At 31.1% G+C, this 22,905-nt stretch overlaps 1 protein-coding gene across 1 annotated transcript in view; it reads right to left on the bottom strand.

Moving 5' to 3' along the window:
• Window positions 1-1,053: 1,053 nt before the first annotated feature.
• nAChRalpha3 (nicotinic Acetylcholine Receptor alpha3) overlaps window positions 1,054-22,905 on the bottom strand; it is a 62,826-nt gene continuing 40,974 nt past the window's right edge. The window contains exons 16-19 of the mRNA XM_070636914.1: window positions 19,877-20,026; window positions 19,628-19,774; window positions 2,686-3,331; window positions 1,054-1,498 (exon numbers count right to left, since the gene is read on the bottom strand). Of these exons, the coding sequence (XP_070493015.1) occupies window positions 1,298-1,498; window positions 2,686-3,331; window positions 19,628-19,774; window positions 19,877-20,026 (1,144 nt within the window). The 3' untranslated portion in view covers window positions 1,054-1,297. The remainder of the gene's footprint in view (window positions 1,499-2,685; window positions 3,332-19,627; window positions 19,775-19,876; window positions 20,027-22,905) is intronic.

Raw genomic sequence — 22,905 nt, 5'->3', positions numbered from 1 at the left:
ATGTATTTAATTGAATTCTGTGCCTTTTAATGGTTTGAAGTGATCTAACATCATTAACACGTAAGTAAGCAATACCAAGAAACCAAAGCTTTCTGTTCAAATTTTGAAGAAAAAGCTTAATTTTTTAATGAATTGCAAAATATTTATAAACAAAACCACAGCACGTAGATCATTATCAGCAAATCAAACTGAAAATAATCAGCTCACAATCCACAACAAGAATATTTCCACTCAACCACATCCAATGTACAATTAAATGTATGTACGTGAGATTGTGAAAGGAATTTTTAATGATGAAATATCTTTTTGTTGCGCTTAAAATTTCAAAAATTACGAAAGTTTTCTTTACACTGTTCACGTAATGTACGTAAAGTTTGCTCATTTTTTGACGCAATTCTTGTAAATTTTCATATTTGTGCTATAAAATTTATTTTCATGTTTTTAGATTGAAAGTTATTGGTTATTGTATAAGTTGGATGTAATGGATTTGCAGGATTTTATGCGAGAAGTTTGTTCTTGAAGAACTTTTATGCCTACAATATTCCTTATTAGGAATTCAATTTTGAAAATGGAATTTTAAAGCAGCAGTCATAAAAAATTTGAATTTTATAGCAAATTATAGCAAGTTTTTTGATTTATAGCAAAATTAAACAAAGTTTACTATGCAATATTTGAAATCGAATTAAATTTTATAGCAAAATTATAGCAAATCGTATAAAATCCCAAAAATCCAATCACTCCTGTAAACTTCCTGTTAGTTTCTCAAATTGAATTTCATTAAAATTTATAATTAAAATCAAAAAATCAGATGATGAAGTCGATTGATTATTTTCCTAATATCTTTAATCATTCATTCTATAGTATAGATTACTTCCAATATATTTTTTTTGTTATATTCTATTGTACAGTGTACGTTTATAAAAAAGAACTCATACTTCAATAGAGAGTATATATTTCAATAATAATAAGCAAGTAAAAATTGAATTCGATTTCACAGTCCTAAAGTAAGTCGAATTCGAGACTCATTTTAATTCTTAAAAGGATAGAATGACAGATAGAAATAGACAAATACTCACGAACTTATTCATTTAATTTTTTTATTCATTTTTTTCCTCATTTATTTCTTATTTTTTTATGTGAAGATTCGTTGCGGCGATTACGAAAGATTCTCTGTTTATTGTTGATGGTGCCTCCCGATGTCGAAAAAAAAATATGTAAAATTTCCTCGTTCCACGTCGAATAACAGGCATGTTAGACAGGCAGGCAACATCGAAAATGACGATGAGATTAAATCTAATTATAAAACCGGTCTCGCGTGTCTCGTCATTTGTGTTGTGGATGCAATTTCACTCAACTTAATGTCAATTGGCATTCTGGAATCGTATAATGTAGGTGCTTGCAAAATTATGCCCGCAGTACCCACAACAACAGCTATTGTAAAAATCCATAAAAATAAACGATCTAGCACCATTGCCACGTATTTCCAATCTTCTTTCACCTATGTTGATTCGGTACGGTACGGTCGCCAATAACAGTAGTCACCATCATTAGAGTAGCATGAAAGGAACAATAGATAGAACAAAACAAAAAATAGTCATGAGAGAGATTGAAATTGAATTAGAATTTTTTTCCTTTGTTTTCTTCCTCACTTATTGCCTTTCAAACTGGCTTCGTGAGGATTATTTCCTTTAAAAATTTTATCACAAATTTGTATTTTCAAAAAAGTTTCAGTTAGAATTAATAGAAAACGAAGACATAGAGTCGTGACAAAACTTTTAAAATCGGTAAGGAATATAAAGTCATTAGTAAGTTAGTGGATAGAAGCGTCTTTGGGGTCGTTCACTTATGACATCCATCAATTGACTCGAGAGTTCAAATTTACAAACAAAACTCTCGATTCCTTGTCCAGAAGACACACGGCGTAGCATCCGACCCCAGGCTGGAGTGATTCTGGCTTGGTGACAGACTAACACTAGCCTTGGGTCGAATTTTTACGATTTTTTACGTCATGTGTCTTCTGGACTGATAATTGGACTCTTCATTTCTAATTGCTTCAGCTTAAAGCTGCTCTTTAGCTCCACAAACTCTAGTAGACTCAAGCACATAATCCACAATGTACCAAATATTGTCACACCCTACGACAACCCCAATCTGATCACAGCTTTCTACAATTCCTGTCACATAAGCTCAAGCGCTTCTTCCTTTACATCTTTACACTTTCTTGTGCCGTATTGAATTTAAATTACTTCCAAAACAACTTTCAAGGAGCTAAGGTACAGCTTTGAAGAAGCGAGAAACTTAAACTTTATAACTAAAAGATCACTTCTTATTCTCCAGTTAAAGCTCATTTGATTATTTAAGGAAATGCTTGAATTTAGATAATGAAATTGTTATTTGTGCTTGAAATTTGAATTTTTATTGGGCATTAAGCAGTGATGTTCAAGCTTTGGTATGAGAGACAATAGTGCAGTGTTTCTCAAACTTTAGGGCATGGCACGGTAAGTTTTTTAACTTCAAAATCGGTATAGCTTCACATATTAGGTATTACAAGTACTCGTCCCGTAATAAGTGACCGATCCTTAATCAAGATTAAGTATATCCCCAATTCAAGATGTCATAAGCAAACGACCTCAAAGTACCGAAATAATATTCCTAATAATCGTCATGAATAGCTATTAAACTTACCCTCGTACTCTCCTCCTCCTTTTTTGTATGATCAGCTATATATGTGACACCATCCATTGCTTTATGCAGCTCCGGACACGTATGCCAACGATGTCGAATATTTGATTCTTTATTCTCAATTTTATTAGGTTTTGTTGTCATTGTTTCATCACCCTCCGTCGTTGTCGATGGCTGAACAATTCCACTATCAAGATTGGTTGTCCCAATAGATGTTGTATTTGTTTTAATATTGTTAATTATCACATTAGTCGTATTTGTTGATGTCGTCGAATTATTATTTAAATTGCTAACCGTATTACTATTATTTATATTAGGATTATTTGTGGTCGTTGTCGATTGACCACTGGCTAGTGTATTTGTTGCTGTTGATGAGAAATTTTGTCCATTACTCTCAATCACTGATGGCGGTGGATTTGGTGATAACATCGGTGACTCTTGCACCAATAAACCTAAATGATGTGGATCCGTTTGAAATGGTAATGGTAGATCATCCATAAGATCCAAATTTTGTACTCTACTATGCGAACGATGCAAATACATGTGATGATGATGATGTAATCGGTGATGTGGTGAAACATTTGTCGATGTTCCGTGCTTTGGGCTGCCATGTAATCTACACGTTCCTATACTAATTGTTTCCAAATTCCTGTGTGATGAGTGTGCATGATGTCGGTATTTGGCACAGCAATGAAAAATATAAAAGAAAGATTGTAATTTAATGATTAATGAATGTCATGCAAGGAAGGATATTGGCTTTACGATGAAAATTAATGGATGCTGTTTTTTTATGATACTGTAGATTACTGTGCTGAAAAGTCACAGACTTAGAGGTAAATGATTGATTTCACATGTGAACTGATTCTCTTTGTGCTTACTAACTTTGTTGATGACAATATAAAAAGGGATTTGTTGCCACAAACTTCTCTTAACAGATTTTATCCCCTTTAACTTGTCCCAACAATATGATACTCATGTAATTACATCAACCATGGAAGTTATTGCCATTAATTTACATGAAATAGGACAAACAACAACAAAGTCGTATTCTCTATTTTGCATTTATAAAACTTTTATACCATCCATCCACATCAACATCCAAAAAACACACAATGTAGTTAGTGTAATAGTGTCATAGACATATCAAGCTCATGTCATACCATTCTCCTTCATACATATATCTACAGAAGGCAAAAAGTAATTCTAGACAGCTGATAAACTTATAATTATGCAATTTATATTCAGCAAAGTAATTTTATTTGTCGAAAAAGCAGTCTTACAAGCACTTATTACATTTACTTGTCATGCTTTAGATGATTTTTGTGGATGGTAACGACACTGAATAGAGAGATAGTCGTAGGGGTTATGGAATATCTTGGATTTTTATAGATTATTTTTAGGCGTAGGTGCATGGACCCGACGGAATATTCCGGGGAATATATTCCGCGGAAGAAAATTCCCCGGAATAATCTTCCGCGGAAGTAAATTCCACGGAATATGTTCCGCGTAATATGTTCCACGGAATAAATTCCGCGGATTTTTATTCCGCTAAAATAATTTTTCGAAAATTGTACCGCGGAACAAAATACCGCGGAACAATATTCCGCGGAACTTTATTCCGCTGAAATTTTTTTAAAAATATGTTCCCCGGAATATTCTTCCGGGGAACATCTTCCGGAGAATTTTGTTCTCTGGAACATTATTCCGAAGCAAAAAAAAAAAAAATCTTAAAGGCTGAGCTTTATATAATGCTAAATCCATCATTACCAATTGCACAACTTAAAGACACGGGTACGTCACAAAACCTGATGCATCCTATTATCAGTTAGCATTTGTGTGCAGAAGATTAAATATACAAAACCATCCAGATACTGGTATATCTTTGTATGATTTGCAATGTAGACACATTATATGCCAAAGACCACAAACTGCACCCAACTTAGGAACTGAGCTTAGTAACTAGAACGGAGAAAGAGCTTTATAAATTAGACATGACCTGGGATTGAACCCAGGATCTTGGGCACGTAAGGTTAACGCTTTACCATTTAGGCTACTAATACCATTCCACCGCTAATGAGGATAATCAAAGGACTGATTTACCAAAAAAAGGACGCTCATTAATACTCATTAATATACTGTGTTCCGCTGACTGGCCTGCTAGCTGGGTTTTGGTAACCCGAAATCGTAAAAGCTCTAGTTTGGAGTTTTAGCAATGTGTCATCAAGTTTGTTAGCCTGGGAGCAAAAAACCATCTCTATATACGATAATTAATGATTTTTTATTTCATAAGCAAACAAAAAATTTTATTGCGTTGATTTGAATTTTTGGCATCCGTTAAAAAAAATTGAATTTCAAAAACCATTAAATGATATTATTAAACTATTAAATGATTCACGTATATTTATTAATCAATTACTGATCGCTGGGACAAAAATGCACTGAAGCCAAAAACTTCAAATTTCCTGATGAAGTGATAAAACATATATAAACATGAATTTATTATATTCACACCGTTTTTTTCCAAAAACATCCGATATGATACAATTGAATGAAAAGTTAGCATGTAACAAGGAAATTTGTTTTGAAGCATTTTATATTATTGAGAACACTAATAACAATAATGCACAATAATGTTTACGTCTCTTTATAAAAAAATATATAACCGTTTATTTTTCAAAAATATTTACTAATACTATTGAAATTTTATATAAAATCTTGAGCAACTTATGGTAAAAGAATTTATATATTCGCTATGAATTTGCTACCGTTTAACAACATAATTAATAGTGAATTAGTTATGATAATCACTATTGATAGTAAAAAAAAGTTTAAAGTGTTAAAATTTAAAGTCAAATTTGAGCAAAATTCGTTGCTCAATAAAAATTTGTTGCTCGTTTTGTGATTTATTTTTCTTTTTATTTTCTGTCGAAAAAAAACACCAGGTAAATATTTGTGGATAAAAGCATTAGTAGTGATGAAAAACTATCTAAATTGTATTTGAATTAGAAAGCATGGGACGAAGCAAGAAAAACAAGAAAGAGCCGCGTTCAAAAGGCGAAAATTACACAAAAAATTTGATTAAAAATCAAAAGAAGAAAATAAAAAGAGAAGAAAATGATCAAATGATGAGAGATATTGCCACATTTACAAAATTAGAGACGGCCCGTGCAATAGACACAACACCACAACCTGGATGCTCGAGACCAAAACTTACAGACGAAACAACTTTAACGTCATATGTAGGATACAGCATTCGTAAAGCATGCGAAGAAGTAGTTGATCATCATTATAATTCGTTACACGTTCAAAATTCTGCAGAGTTATCTATTGAATCCAAAAATCTTCCCAAAACGCCACCATACAAATACGATTTTGGCGATCTTCCAAGCCCTTGATCCCTTTCCGATTAAAAAAACTAATCTTTAATAAAAAAAATTAATCAATAAATTATATACAAAAAAGCAATCTTTATCTTTACAATACTAGTGGCACCAAGAAAAGAGAGTCGAAAGAATTACACGAATTTAAGATTCAATAATTGACTTTTTGTAACCGCTATTATTGAATTTCTCAGTTCGTTTGTTAAATCTTCGCTTCATTTGGAGTTATATGGAAATAAGCAAACGGAGCAGGTATCGAATCTCATTTGAAATTATAAACTTTAAAGATCAAAACAGAGATTCTCCATTAACATAAACGAAATAATTCGAAATTTTGCGTACCATAATTTTGAAAAATCTTTTGAACAGGAGACATTCAAAGATGGAGACGCTTAGACCGCAATGACAGAAAGAAAAACAAATGAAGGCATTAAGTTTTTTATACATAATAATAATAATGGAAAGAAACTCCAAAATTTCTTGGAGTAGAACAGTGATGAAATAATGTAATAGATACTGTATGCAGTACTTGTTGATAGCGTTCTCGATGACCGGAATTTTATATAGGCGTTCTTGAGCCTTAATGAATTTTTTGAGTGTCATTCACATCTTCCCAGATGTAGAGAAAGCATTTAAGAGAGTCTGGCATAACAGATTCTTGTTTAAATGATCAAATTACCACTTATAAGAACTGTAAGAAGTGAATGAACTAGAGTTCGGAAAAATGTTATGCGACTAATATCCGAAGATAAAACAAGCGCTTATTTGTGCATAATTATGCGCATAAGTATGCGCTTACCAATTCATCTCTTAAAACATTTTTGCACTTGTGAAGTACGTATAAGATTTCATACAAATTTTATTCAAAATGTCTTTTTTTGATTTCAGAGAAAAAAGTTCAAATCTCATTCCTATATTCATTAGGCAATATTCAGACAGATTTGACCTATTGACAGGTCAGGCCTGTGAAAGGCGAAAATTTAAATTAAATAATGGGCTGTTCCATGAGTGAAAATAAATTTCTCTTAAAAGTTTTTTTTATGAATATTTCTTTAATTAACTACTTTTACTCCAATGTTATGTATTATTGTAATATTTAACCACATGAATAACAAATTCACTACAAAGAGGCATTTAACAAAAGATTTTTCTGAAAAACTAAACTTAATCGGTTAACTTTTCGAAAAATTCTAAATTTTCAATTGTCAATGTTTCTTTAAAAATACATTTTCGTGCGATAAAATTACACAAAATACATTTGAAAAGGCTTTGTAATAATTCTATTACGTCTTCAACACACTGGACTACATGAACAAATGAAAAATAAATCTCAACAAACAGAAGCCTTATTCAACACAAACAGGTACTACAGGCAACTATCAAGAAACAACAAGAGATGTTCATGGGTCTTGAATTGAGGATTGATTGTATAGTTCACTAAGTGTGAATAATTCGTTCTAAAACACGTTTTTTCTGATTTTGGGTGCACTTTATACGACGATCCTGATAACTACAGTTAGTTGATGGATGAAGTGTGATAATGATTGAATATATTGCAATTTATTGTGGGTTGCTTGTAGTTTATCAAAAAAAAAAAAGAGTATGATTTTCGTTTTTGAAAAGAATTCTTGATTTAATAGCTGGAATATTGGTGTATTTTCATATTGATAAGAGTTTAGCTGAATCTTCGTTCAAAGATGATCTTTTTGTCGTTTAGTATATTACAAATGATTTGTGTTGATTCTTTGCTGATAATCTAAGAAGTAAATTTTTGTGGAATTTTAAGTTAACTATAAACTTTACTGACTTTTACCTAAGTGACTAAAGTGTAGTAATGTACTTTCCATACAAGTACAGTAGGTACCGTATTGTGCTTACTATACTTTCACATTACTTCAAAAAGTGGAGTGTCTGACCCTTGAAAATGGTGAAATTTTTCAACCACAAAAATATATATTTTTTTAAACTATTTATATAAAAGCAAAGGCACTGAATATAAACTTTATAAAGAATCACAGGCACATTTAAATTACTTTAACTTAATTTGAATTAAAAATTGTTTACTTAAATATGGCGTTGTAGTCTACATATTATTCTCTGCTTTAAATTGCACCATTTTAATATTTTTATATAGTATTTCTTAAGCAAAAACTTCCTTTGGTAAAAATAATTAGTTTTTTTTATATATAAATTTAAAAGAAAACATGCTTATTGTTATTTTGTCTCTTTTTAATTTTAATTTTGGAATGAATATAGAACGAACTGAACATTAACATTACAGTGATTAAACTTGTGACATATATTGAAGGAATTGGAGCTCACTAATTTCTCCTTTATCAAGGTCTTGAAGTGCTTTCTTCAGAGGTTCTGAAATTCGACTACGATCAGGAATAGTTGGACTTCCTTTTTGTAGATGTGCTGTGTACTTCGATGATGCATCAAGAGCTAGATTTCGAATGCCATCCAGGAAAATCCAAGGGTTAGGATTTGATGGGATGATACGCTTTATAGCACGATTGTATGCTTCAATATTGTTGTTTGTTCGACGAACTCTTAATGCGACATTCCATTCAGATTTTGGAAATCTTATGAACCACGTCCTCTTAAAATATTCTATAAATGTCTCGAAATCAGCCGAAAGACGTGACGAAGCTTCTATATGCGTTATAATTGCATTAAAACCCTGGTCAATACGATTAATTGGCAACAAGCTCAATCGAATGAAGAGGAGAAGAGTTGAATGATGTTCAGAATGTCCTTGAATCTTTGTCGATAAGCTTTGAATGGAAGCAGCTTTACGTCTTAAACATTGGGCGTAATGAAAATTACAGCCTTCATTTTTGATTGAAGGCCAAACTCTATTCATTCCTCGTCTTAGAGCTTTCTCAAAATCAAGCATTGCTGTGATTGGTTTTCTTTGTACTCCGTCAAAAGATATAACTGCATCCCGAATGAATTTAAATAACATCACATACTGCTTCTCAGATCTTGATGTCATAAGTGCGTATATGATTGGTCGAGGTTTTCCTCCAAATTCACCCATAATGACAATTAGCTGATGTGTATTAACTGGAGTGACTTTAAATGTTCCATCCACATATAGGTCAAATTCAGCTGGAAGATTTGATATCAAATGCAAATTTGCAAAAACGACAACCTTATTGCTGATTGAGCCTTGGTAAAATGGCTGATCATGAAGTGTTCCGTAAGAATCATAAATAATATTATTCGTTTCCAACAAATGGATTAATGAATTCAAGTCAGAACAACCGGGCATTTTGCCTCTTCTAATGCGCTGTAGACAATGTCTTATTTTTGTCCATTCGAGCATACCACCTGCCTCAATTCCCAATTTTGCCAGTGTTTCAAAATAAATATTTTTTATTGGTCGATTATCTTTCTCGACTATTTTCTTTAATTTCTCAAATGCTATCTCATATTCTGCCTTGTCTTTGTGATTCTCACGGTGTGTATGCTCTTTATTGTTCCTTATTATCAAAAAATCGGTATGAATTATTTTTGCAGATACTTGACAGCCATTCTGGATACATTTAAGGTATTTAATTTCATTTTTTGATTTGCTTACAGCATACAAACATTGATCAGTATGACAATAAAAGTGATAAACTTCACGTCCTCCTTTTATTCTTATTTTGGTGTAGTTGGATGAATCCATATCTAGTTCTGAAATAATTTTTTTTGTTAGAAGATTTGACTTTGAATATATATATTTATATTATATTTATATATATATGATGTTTGATAATGACAAAGTATATATATTTTTTAAAAATAATAGTGTTTTATTGAAAAACTAAATAAATTGAAATTTTCAAATGGGGTCTACGATTTTGTAGCAGCCTAAACCAATTTTTTTTTTGTAAACATTTTGTAACGAGGATGGAATCTAGATTATTTATTCTCACAGTGTGTATGCTCTTTATTGTTTCTTATTATTTATGTAATATTAGGAAGCAATTTATTGATTAAACGTTATAAATAAAAAATTATTATTTGTCACTTTAAATTTTTTAAAGTTAGCAAAAAATATGATAAAAATAAAATCTATATTAACTTATTTTAAATGCTTTTAATACACGATCAAGACAAATATCTGCCAATAGTTAAAAGCTGTTATAAGAACAGAATTTTTTAATTAATAGATATAAAGCTTCATAAACTTTATACAATGGAATAAAGTAAAACAGTTGCATTTAAAATTATTCAGATACTAGATCCATTTGATATAATAACATCTGAAACTTTTTATGAATCAACAATATAATATTATAAAATTCCTCATCATCAAATATTAGTTTAGATGCTTTAGGTTTTTCTTACAAGCATTTCAAGATAGATTCAACTTTAGTTTAAAGTCAGTATAAAATTTAAAACATGTCAGGATGAAAAATATAATGCCTGGCCCATAAGGTAGATAAATTTTTTTAATTCTCATAGCTTTCGAACGAAAATATGAATCTAGCCATTAAAGCTTTAAAAAATATACAAACTCAGCTAATTTTATATTTCAAATACTGGATAAAATACAACATATGTGAATGAATCATTTATGTTGAAGATATATTCTTTTTCAAAAAAATATGATTTTTACTCTATTATAAATAATTTTTTCATACGGGTGATTCTCTGGATAAGTCAAATTCGTCTAATTCGTGTCTCAAAAACTACAAAATTTGCTTCATAGAAAAACATTACTTTAACTTATTAAACAAATTAACTAATTGTTAATTTTGTTAAAATATTAATTATAATATCTCAATCTGTCTTTATTTTGTATTGTTAGTCTATAATTCCTGCAAAAACATAAAATCAAAAAATAAATTTTCTCACGGATTAGGAAAAAAGTTTCTCGGAATCACTAAAATTTCAATTTTTCTCTTTAATTAAGGATTTATGCAGCGTTTAAAGAGCAACAAACGATAGTTTTAGGTGTAATACACTCGAAATATCAACTAAACCATAGTGACAAGTAGAATAAAGTGCTAAAAATTCATGTTGAAAGTCGGAATTTGATATTTTGATTCCGAGAAACCGGCATAAAAATTGAAATATTTAATTAAATAAAGCATGACGGTAAAAAATAATTGTACATAAATAAAGATCTGCACAAATCCCGTAAGTGTATATAAAGTATGGAGCTATAAAATTGCCAGATTATGAGAAAAATCAATTCAAAGTCGAAAATTTTGAAAAAATTTATCCAAAGAAACACCCATACCCAATTTTTAGAAGCTGATGACTTAATCTTTTTTTTTTAAATTCTCGATTAGCGTTTTAGAAGAGAGTACTGGTTTGAAAATAATAGTGACTTATAACGTATAAACAAGGTATTTGATTTCATACAAATACATTGAAAAAAATTTTAGAAGTAAGTCATACTAATACAGAGAAAAAAATGCTTTGTTTTAATTTCTTTAAATTCATCACATTAATTAAGTTTTAAGCACATGGATGTTATACATTATTATAATTATATTAATATTAGTCAAAATAAATGTATATTATGTATATCAAAATTATAGTGGAAAATGAAAATGAAGAAAAATGATTAAGTATGAGGTTTTAAGAAAAAATGCACATAGCTTCCGCTGCATTTTGTCATTTTTAACAGCAGGAAGTAGTCCTGGATGACTGTTTCCAGTCATTTGAGACCTGTCCCTGCAAGCCTAAGTTGTTAGGTGATATAAATATCATCTAACAGTACTAGACTTTCATTAAAATTGTAAAACACGACTTACTTGTTTTATAAAATCCGTAAAATTGATTTTATTGCGGGAATTTTTTGGAAGTAGAAATATTCTCATGCAAGTGAACACGAAACATTAGCGCATTTTAGAAAAATATATATGAAATAACTATTTACATACTTTAATTCACTTTTGATTGATATTTTTATTCTCAATTATGTACTAAACACTAATTGTTAATGTGCTTATATTATTATATTGCATAATTTCGATTTCAAATAACTAAACAATTAGAACGTCAGTGATATTGGATCAACCTTTGTCTTGGATTTTCTTTTGAATTTTTTCAAACCGTTAAAGTAAACTTTTTTTGTGTTTTTTGTTTGATTGGTTTTAACGGTTTGAAAAAATTCAAAAGAAAATCCAAGACAAAGGTTGATCCAATATCACTGACGTTCTAATTGTTTAGTTATTTGAAATCGAAATTATGCAATATAATAATATAAGCACATTAACAATTAGTGTTTAGTACATAATTGAGAATAAAAATATCAATCAAAAGTGAATTAAAGTATGTAAATAGTTATTTCATATATATTTTTCTAAAATGCGCTAATGTTTCGTGTTCACTTGCATGAGAATATTTCTACTTCCAAAAATTCCCGCAATAAAATCAATTTTACGGATTTTATAAAACAAGTAAGTCGTGTTTTACAATTTTAATGAAAGTCTAGTACTGTTAGATGATATTTATATCACCTAACAACTTAGGCTTGCAGGGACAGGTCTCAAATGACTGAAACAGTCATCCAGGACTACTTCCTGCTGTTAAAAATGACAAAATGCAGCGGAAGCTATGTGCATTTTTTCTTAAAACCTCATACTTAATCATTTTTCTTCATTTTCATTTTCCACTATAATTTTGATATACATAATATACATTTATTTTGACTAATATTAATATAATTATAATAATGTATAACATCCATGTGCTTAAAACTTAATTAATGTGATGAATTTAAAGAAATTAAAACAAAGCATTTTTTTTTTCTCTGTATTAGTATGACTTACTTCTAAAATTTTTTCAATGTATTTGTATGAAATTCAAATATGAAAAGATCGTTGATATGGTTGTCAAAGAAAAGTTTCATATTGGAATATGGCGGTATCTTTTTGAGGTGTCTTTTTTAAGCAAAGTTTTTTTTTATCAATTTAAGCAGAGTTCTTGAGATTTATTACTTTCTCATTTTAGTTTCAAATGTTAATAAAAATTTGGCATATGCACAAAATTTATCACCAATTATATTATTAATATAATTTCATTCATTATTCTTTCTTTCATTCCGATTTTTTAAAAACCATAATCATCAAAATTATTTAAGAATTTTGTAAATTGAAATGTATGTAATTAGTTAATAATTGTATATTAAAAATCAATCGGTCGATTTTACTAAAGTGGATTATCCTCGTTTTTGGACAATTCACTTCAATTTTTCAGATTTTTAAAAAAATTTAAGACAAAACAAAGATTTAAATGACGTGAAAGTTTAGGTTTAGGATTTTATAAATTGATTTCAAGAACAATACTATTAAAATTTTTTGAGATATCTTCATCAAAATTAAAATGGATAATCCATTGTTGTAAAATCGGATGAAAAGATATTAATAGTGGTAGACGACATAATGAAAATATTTTTCGTAGACGTTTCGTTTTTTAACAGATTTTTCTCTAAATTGTTATATCTTTTTATTTATAATTTTAACAAACAAATTTTATTTCCTTAATTTAGAACAAAAGTTAAATTCTGCGACATTTTAAAATGACAAAAATGTATATAATTTTAAGTCGAGAAGACATAAATCTACATTCAGTGTTTGCTCCGCCCAGAGCATACTTCTTACCGCGTCATCACGCGCCAGTTGAAGGTGTTGTTGCTTACCCCGAGCTGCTTTATAGAAAATTGGCAGAAATACCAGGGGTAGCAACATCTTTTGTTATTGATGACGGATTCAAGTCGTCAGGTCGAAGAACAACGCGGTGTTACATCAAATGCGAGCAACATGAAAAACGCATGCCAATTTTTTACAACCCAACACATCATCAAAGAGACCAAGAATTAACACTCGTTTGGGATGTAAAATGTGGTGAGTGTTCTATTGCTATTGGTAATGGTCAAGTTCCTGTTGTTGGTGATGCAGAGGTTGTACGTCAAGGTCATGATCAGTCATTATTTGTTGCTCCTCGCTTTGAGAGCAATTCAATAGGACTGAATGATTTTTTCAGGAAGGCCCTTGACGGCACATATAGTATTATTTCGGGATATTTCAACGAATTTGCATTGGCAGAAGATCCAACGAAAGAATTGGCTGAAAGACGTGGAGAAATCAATGTTGAAATTTCACAATTTTGGTTTAATCTATTTCCCTATACTAGTCATGTACTCAATGAGCCAGTAGAAGAGCCACCAGGAACAAGTGCACGAATTGAACTAGCTCCAGATCATGAAAGTTCACAGGACGATGTCGATGCTGATGAAAATGTTAACAACGGTGTTACCTCTGGTTCTCAGTACTCTGGACGTGCACGTGGAGCTCTAATTCGAGCAATTGGAAACCGAGGAGCTCGTGGTAATGAAGTACGCCGTACACGACGTAGTCGTCGTCCTCGTCAATAAGTATTTTTTTAAAATCATTTTTTTTTTTGATCAATTTCTCTACTCTTGCTACAGTAATATTCAAATATTCTTAAATATTTGTTACTTAACTTTAATTTTCTTACTATTAAATAAAATTATTAAAAAGAAAATTTGTTTTTTATTTATATTTATTTTTTTAAGCTTGGCATCTGAAGGAAGAATTTCCAGGTTGAGAAACTTCGGGGTATTCATTCAAATGCCGCCAAATACCGCGGTATTTTATATAAATACCGCCGATATCGCTTATTTTCTCAGCCTTTAAGATTTTTTTTTTTGCTTCGGAATAATGTTCCAGAGAACAAAATTCTCCGGAAGATGTTCCCCGGAAGAATATTCCGGGGAACATATTTTTAAAAAAATTTCAGCGGAATAAAGTTCCGCGGAATATTGTTCCGCGGTATTTTGTTCCGCGGTACAATTTTCGAAAAATTATTTTAGCGGAATAAAAATCCGCGGAATTTATTCCGTGGAACATATTACGCGGAACATATTCCGTGGAATTTACTTCCGCGGAAGATTATTCCGGGGAATTTTCTTCCGCGGAATATATTCCCCGGAATATTCCGTCGGGTCCATGCACCTCACCCTTATTTTTAAGGACTTTCCGGATTATCATATCGTTAGGTTTATGGCTGTTCAATGGCCTTTAATTGGATTTTTATTGTGTTGATTCTCAAAGTTCAATGTCTTAAAATTGGAAAGTTTACAAAAAGCTTTTTATGGGAGCTTTCAAAAGTTTGTTTACAACATTTTCAGTTTTCATTAAATTTTACATTATATTAAGCTTTGTATTTATCGTATTATTGATCTTTCTAAGGTCAACAACTCAAAGATTACAATTTGATTGATCCAGTGATTGTAAAATGAACAAAAAGAGAAAATTTTAATGTTTTAAAGTTCTTCAAATTCTCAAAGCACTCTGTACTAAATTATTGAGTACTAAAATAAGTCAACGTATTCATTATGTTCTAAAAAGTAATCAGAATCGCTAGAGCATCCATAACATGACATGGAAACAGACACGAAAAATTGTAAATGTCTAGAATGTCATCACAGCTTTACTTGAATAACATGTTAATCGCACAATGCTTCTTCCATCATAACAATGAAAATAATAATAATTCCATTAAATCCATAAAGAAAAAATAACAACGGGTTTATGATTCTCTCTTACTTCCGTCCATACTGTCAATGAAATTCATTCATTTCTACATGCGTCTAGTATAAATAAGCTTGTTTGGTTTTAAAGCATTCTGTATAGCAATGAAATTTCATAGAAAATGTTCGCATTTCATTCAATTTAGAAGATTAGGCAGAAATTCTCGGAACGTCTTTGAACGACGCTGTTATTTAACATTGAATTTCAAATGAGGATGCTCGAGATTGTCGTCTTTTGAATTTTTTAAGAGGAAAATAACTTCAAAAAGTTGATGCTGGCACGCATTCTGTTTTCGAGAGCTGTTGTCACTTGACTTTTATTTTTAGACATCATCTTGCGAATATTTTTGACGATTTTAATTGGAAAATTTCAAAATTCGCAAATCCTTAACCCAAATTCATGAAGTACTTAGCTCACACGTCTCATCAAGTTTAACTCTCAAGGATCACTAATGAAGGAACTCTTGGATAGAGAAATTTTCTCCTAAATTAATGAAATATGCTTCATTACATTCTCACTAAAGTGCTTAAAATTTTCACAAGTTTTTATAATGAATGAGTGGAAATGCGGAAACAAGTTTTGTTGGCTGAAAATTAATTGAGGGAAAAATTCAACTTGAAAAAAATCTTAAAATTTCTTTAGTAATTCCTCTAAAGGAAGAACTTTTTCGTCATTTAAATTTTTCATGAAATGGAATATTCATGAAGGAATCGGAAGAAGAATACGGGCATAAGAAATATGCTTATTGTCTGTAAGTGGTTAAGAAGCATTTTTTGTGTCATATCTTAAAAGGTGTAAGTGCTTGAATAATAAAGGAGGTTAAGATGTTTACTGTTGCCAAGATTCTGTACATTTTTATCTTTAAATTGCTTTAAAATTTAACGGTAGAAAAAATTTCAAAAAATAACGGTTACAAAAAATTTGAATTTTCTAAAATTGAACCAAAAAAGTTCAAAATTTGAAAATAACGGCCAACTTTTTCTTTCAAAAGCCTAAATTTATTCAAAGAAATAGAACACAAAAAATTCCAGCAATGCGGCTCCAACTCCAAAAACTTCCCCTTCTCAATGCGGTATGTTCGCGCAAAACAGCATAAAAAATTATTCTCATTAAAATAATTCGTTATGACATGCTTTAATGGAGAAGAAAAGTGGAGTTTTGCGGAAAGAAACTATTAAACTTGATGAATTACTAATGCCTTCCCGTCATCTCACTTGACTTACACAGCACATAGCATTGAGTTATGACATAATTAATTCAGCTCGATTTATGTAAATTCATGGTCGAGCTTTCCTACAATTTTTTTTTCTTCCCGTGCTTCTTCATTTACGGAAATTTTTCTTCCTTCCTTGTTCATTCTCTTGTGAGACTTGCCATCATTATCGATGTCATTAGCGTGAAATGGTTGATGTCTTATTTCTTTTTTTTTTGTTGTTCTCCTTTCTGCCCACAATATAATGAGAAAAAATGTGTTGGCCTAAAAGCTTTTCCTAGAATGAATTGTTACTGTGAAACTGTAACTGGATGGAGAACATCAAATTTGGGAGATAAAAAATTGAAGAAATTCCCCTTGAGGCTGTTTGTTACATTCAATCAAGGGACAAAAAGCATAATGTATTGAAGAACAAATTAATGAAGTTAGAGTCGGGAAGGCTAATCATTTACCCCACCTGCGTGCGGATCAGAATGAAATTAAAACACGTATTTTGATGCTCGAGTGAGTATTTGATGGATTATAGCACCTTTAAGTGAGTTACAGAATCACATCCCAAGTGGTAAATTGAGTACTTAATGCGTCTTTTGTTGGTTGGGAGGTTGTTCATTGATTATGAGTAGGATGTGAATAGCTAGTCTTCGACAAGCTCTGATATATAGTAAAACTAATATGCACAACATTGCCTATCCAATCAAAGATCCGGCATTCCTCAAAACAGTAGCATCTTGCAGCTTATAGAGCAGACCCCGGGCACCTCTACCTTCTAAGGAACTGGAGAAGAAAGCTCACTTCTCCGCAACATAGCTCAAGAGGGACTCGAACCCACGTCCTTAAATTTCTGGTCACTAACTCCTACCACTGATCTACCCGGGTTTGTTAGGGAGCGTGGAACAAAGCATACTTAAACCTTCTTTTTCTACCCAGAACTCAATACATACATCATCCAAGACGTAGCTAATTCCAAGCGACTACATTGTGCTTATTAAAACTCAGACTTTTTTAATTATTGATAGTCATCCAGTCAGTAGGCATCACCTATAAACGTTTCCCGTCAGAAAATAATCTCGAATTTCAATTTATCGTGGATATCCCACTCGAAATTCGATTATGAAAAAATCCCTAGAAATGTTCAGTTACTCGGAAACTTAAATTCATCTAATCTTCAAGTCAGACAGTCTGAGAAGAATTTGAAACTTCCGAGAATCTATCCGAAGACACAATAATTTTTAATTAACTTTTAGATCAATTGGAAGTTAAAGGGAAATCAAGGATATTAAGGCATAAGAGTCATAAGCTCAAAAAAACATCCAACAAAGGAAAAAGATTCTTCCTTTTTCGCTCGTATTAACAATTCCTTTCCACATGATTGAAGCGGAATTGCTTTTGAAATTTTATCGATATTAATTCGATTAAACTGAGCATTCGCTCAATTGGAGTTGATATTGAATGAGATGAGAAAGAGAGCATATTGAAAAAAAGGAGATGAAAATATTGTAAAATGAGTGAACGAGCAGCATGTACATTTAATATAATATATAATTTTTTTATTCTGTAAAAGCTTATGACGTGCTGAATGTGTACAGATTTATGGATGACGAGACATCTCTTGAATTATACATTATATTGCTCATTTCAAGTTCAGCAACATAAATTTAATCTCAAAATATAATTTTGACAAGAATCTGCCATTTTATAGACTAATTTGCTGCATTTGATCCATGACCAGAAAGAGAACTTCTTTACTATGTCCATAAAAATATGATTCACATTGTAATTTGTTTGAGTTTAGAATTTCAATGATGTAAAGCTGTTGAATCAGTGGACTTGTAGATTTATGGTGGGAAAAATCTAAAGCAAATGGCCATAAGTCAAGATAATGTTGATAAATGGCACATACAGCGTAGGATTTTCAACTAAAATTAGAATTTTCTATTCGGAATCAGACGTGCTTGTTGGAAATATGTAAGATTTCAGGTGGTCTACAGCTGCTATCAAATGAAATTTATGAATTAAATAGTTTCGTGCTTAAGAATTAACAAAATTCATATTTTTGGTAGAAATGTTCATTTTAATGTCATTGGATCTTGCAATTTGCAATCTATAAGCTATTTAGGACATGAAGATCATAAACATGATGAAGATTCAGCAGTTTAAATAGATTTATTTCATAAAATCTCATTTAAAATTGTTTGTAAACAAACTTTTCAAGCTTAAAGCTCAAAATGAACTTATACGGTACAAAAGCTCAATCTAGAGCATCAAGGATGATTATAATAAATTTTCTCACATCTCGTCTGCATTTTTGTGATTATTATCGATCGTTTTATACATAAATACACCAGAAACTACCATTCATACATCAAATCTCGTATCTTACATTCATAATGATGGTTGCTGTACATTTCACACAGTAATCATAATCATGTTGAGCTTTGCACATTTCACGTTCATCAAATTCTCATGGAATAAAATTTTTATTTTAAGTGCCTTTTTCAATAGCTCCTTGTCTCGATTGAATCTAACACCATTCATATCCATGAGTACATATGTAGTTACACATGCATACAAAAGAGCAGATACATCATTCAAGTGCTTCATTTTCAATCAATCGTACAAAAAAAAGACATAAGCACAAACCATTCAAATTTATTGCTGAGTAGTGAAGCGCTGTGTCACGTTTTCAACTATATTACGCACATATAAACTTTATGAGTATAAGTACAGCATATACAGCACATACAGCACAAAAAAAATGTGGAGATAAAAGAATAATAGAAATGCCATACCTGTCACTTGGATCTAAAATATGATGATCCATTAATAAGCTCGGATCGAAGCTCGTTGGTAGCGTAACTGGAGGTGGACATGGTGGAATATCGTGACGCAATTCCAATCCCGTACCCGATCTCAACATAAAACGACGTGATGCAGCACTAAATTACAGATGTTGATAACACAGAAAAAAAGAAGCATAAAAAATTTTTTTCATTGCCATGGCTGTGACATTAAATGCAATTCCTCCATAATTCACTCACCTATATTGATCCAATCCTCCGTACATCGGACGTTTTATAACGAGCAATTTAGGCAAATGGTTAATAAAAATTGTGCGCACCCACGGTGCCATCGTATGTGTTTGTGGTGAACGAAAATGGATGTTTAAAACTATTACAGTGACGCATATACTGGAACAAAAAAGTGATAGAATTGAGTTATTTGGATGCAGATTAATAAAAGCCGTCACAAAATTGATGCACAAATTTATTTACTCAGATTTACATCAAAAAATTTGATTTTTGAATCGTAAACATGATGGGAGAGTGTGCCTTACAGCATATTAAAATCTTCATAAAATACAGAAAACCTTGGTTTTACGGAAAATGGTGGTAAGCATGCTGAATCTTCTTTATCTCAGATGAACTTATTATTGTTGTTGTTGATGTTGATGCAAAGTTCAAAGGGAAATGTTTGCCTCATTTTCAGCAAGGCTCAAAAGTTAAATTCATAACCCACATTTGAACTTGTTGTATATCCTATACATACATAAAAAATATTTTTTACGAGTTTCCTTTTAATAATCCTCTTCTCATCTAAATATTTTCTATATTTTTGTGTATATATGGATATGATACCGCCGCACACACAAAATCCACGGATGAAAATGAGAATTGCGTGTATAAATTTTCATTGGAGCTTTTGGGATGACTATGGCGCATATTTTGGGTTGTGACCTAGAAAGCAGAGATTGAACTCGGCTCTACTTTTTCATACAAAATCCCAGTCGACTTCAAGCTCTGCTATAAGGTAAACCACACATTTACATCAATATATAGATCTAGGAGCTTGATTCTTAGTTTTTTTTCTTATCTTAGCTTGATTCTTAGAATTAATTGGAATGCGAAGTACTTTGCCATTATAGCCAGTCCTTCTATCCAACGACTCAACCCTAGACATAGCTAAATGCCTATTTAACCAGATAACCAGATCCCAAAGTGTACACAAAACCTTTTCAATCATCCAGCATAAAGCCATTACTTTTCCAAAGAAATGAGAAAAGGAAGAAAATTCAAAAAAATATCCTGAAAAGCTCATAAAAGATATCCTTTTGATCCTTTTGACTGTGCGAGAGAATGCAAAGTGTAAGCTAAATAGGAAAGTGAGAAAATGGAGAATGAGAATAAGAGAAAAAACCTATTTGTTTCTGGATTTTGAAGGGCTTTATATGTTTTTTTGTGTTTCGAAAAGACTCAAATTATCCGAAATCTCTTCCAAGTATCATCTGCTGTAGGATGGAAACGTATTTGTATAATATTTCACAGTTTTTCTTTTGAAATGAATGAATTTAAAGCGTGTTGCTATAAATTATATACATATCAATGGATTTCAATTTATTATTGATGTAAAAGTTTTGTGGATGTAAAGGAGTTACTGGGATGTCTGTATCGATTTTTATACAAACCTCAAAATTCGTTGTAACCTCAAAATTTCACCCATTTACCTTCCAAAAACAACAACTATGAACGAATTAATGTTAATGATGTAATCCATCAGCATGGCTTGTGCCTTAAAAAATCTGGACATTCCAATAACTGAATAATTTATCAATTTCTTCTTCTCCCCACAGAAAGGTTATAGAATCTCATAAATCTCATCAAAATCCTTTCAACATCAGTCCAAAATTTATATTTCATCTTAAAGTCTCATGCGATTAAAGGCAAAAATTTCATATCCGCTGTATTCTTCTTCATAAATCATATCAAATTAAGAGAAAATGATAAATTTTATATTTCCTTCATGTCAATGATTGAAAATGCCTCCACGAAATCGATTTTCCTTCTTCTTATAATTCCAATATCCGGGTTGAATTTTTCTTATTTTCGATTACAATCACGGAAAAAATCGGACGTCTTTTAAGAATTGGGTTTGTTTTTAAGACTTGAGTTTTCTTTTGTTGAAAGTGTTTTGGATTCTGAATAATAATGAGGTGGAAGTGCAGCTCTGGGTTGGTTTAAACGTGATTTATTGTTCCATTTTCAAATATTTTCGAGTTCGAAAAATTGGTTTCGAAAATTGTTTGTTTACATTTCCACTTCAGCATTTTGAAGTTAAATATTGACAGAATTACATGCTTATGAGTTATTTAGATGGTCAAAATGGATACAAAAATTAGGAGCAAGGCTCATAACAAAGCTTTCTGTTACTAAATCGGTTAAAATTAATAGAATTTTTCAATTTTAGTTTTTGAATTTTCCAAATTTTTGGAAAGTAGCATTTTTGAAAATTTTGAATTTTTAAAAGACGTTACGTCGTTTTTAAAGCAATCCATTACTTCCGAAAAAGCAGCACAAAACCAATTTCTCGTTATCAATTCAAACACTTCCATCATCTATCCTATCGGAAGTTTGGATTTAATTTTGGATTATTCTCATTGTTGTTCCTGCTTTCGAAGTAGCAGCACGTAAATGTTATGTTATTGTTTATCTTATTGCTTTAATGCGTATGCTTAACAAACAATTCTTTTTTTATAAAAAAAAAGTCAAGAGGAAAAAAATCATTTTGAGCATAAATTAAGATTAATTTTTTTCTCGTCTCTGACATGAGCAGCAACAACGAAAAAATGCAAAGAGAAAATCATCAGAAAGCAAATTAAGGCGATAATGGTAATGATTTTATGAATGATCGAAGTTGTGCGCTTGGAAAATTAATTATAATTAGAACAAGAAAATTATTGGATGGAATTGAATTAATATTAACTCGATTGTGTCAATTGAATGACGCTAATTTAGATTAAAGAGTTTTTCTCTGAGTGCAAAACGATTATCAAAAAGAAAGAAGGCAGAAACAATTTCCTCAGAAGTCGAGAAAAAGTTTATTGCTGATTTGAGTCGAGAGGCACAAAAAAGTTTGACAACTTTTCAAAAACAAGAATTTATGAAGATTTGTTGAATTTTATTGCGGCACTTGTGCGATTGCTTTAGGGCAGGGGTGGGCAATCTTTTTTGCGGCACAACTTAGAGCTTACTAACTCCACAGAAATTGCTCACGGCGTTCGATTCATGATTCA

The sequence above is a fragment of the Chironomus tepperi genome, unplaced genomic scaffold, assembly GCF_022539635.2.
Source record: "Chironomus tepperi strain 1889 unplaced genomic scaffold, CSIRO-AGI_Ctep_v1 contig_137, whole genome shotgun sequence".
Classification (NCBI taxonomy): domain Eukaryota; kingdom Metazoa; phylum Arthropoda; class Insecta; order Diptera; family Chironomidae; genus Chironomus; species Chironomus tepperi.
The sequence above is the reverse complement of the archived record's forward strand: the minus strand, read 5'-3'. Positions and strand labels throughout refer to the sequence as shown.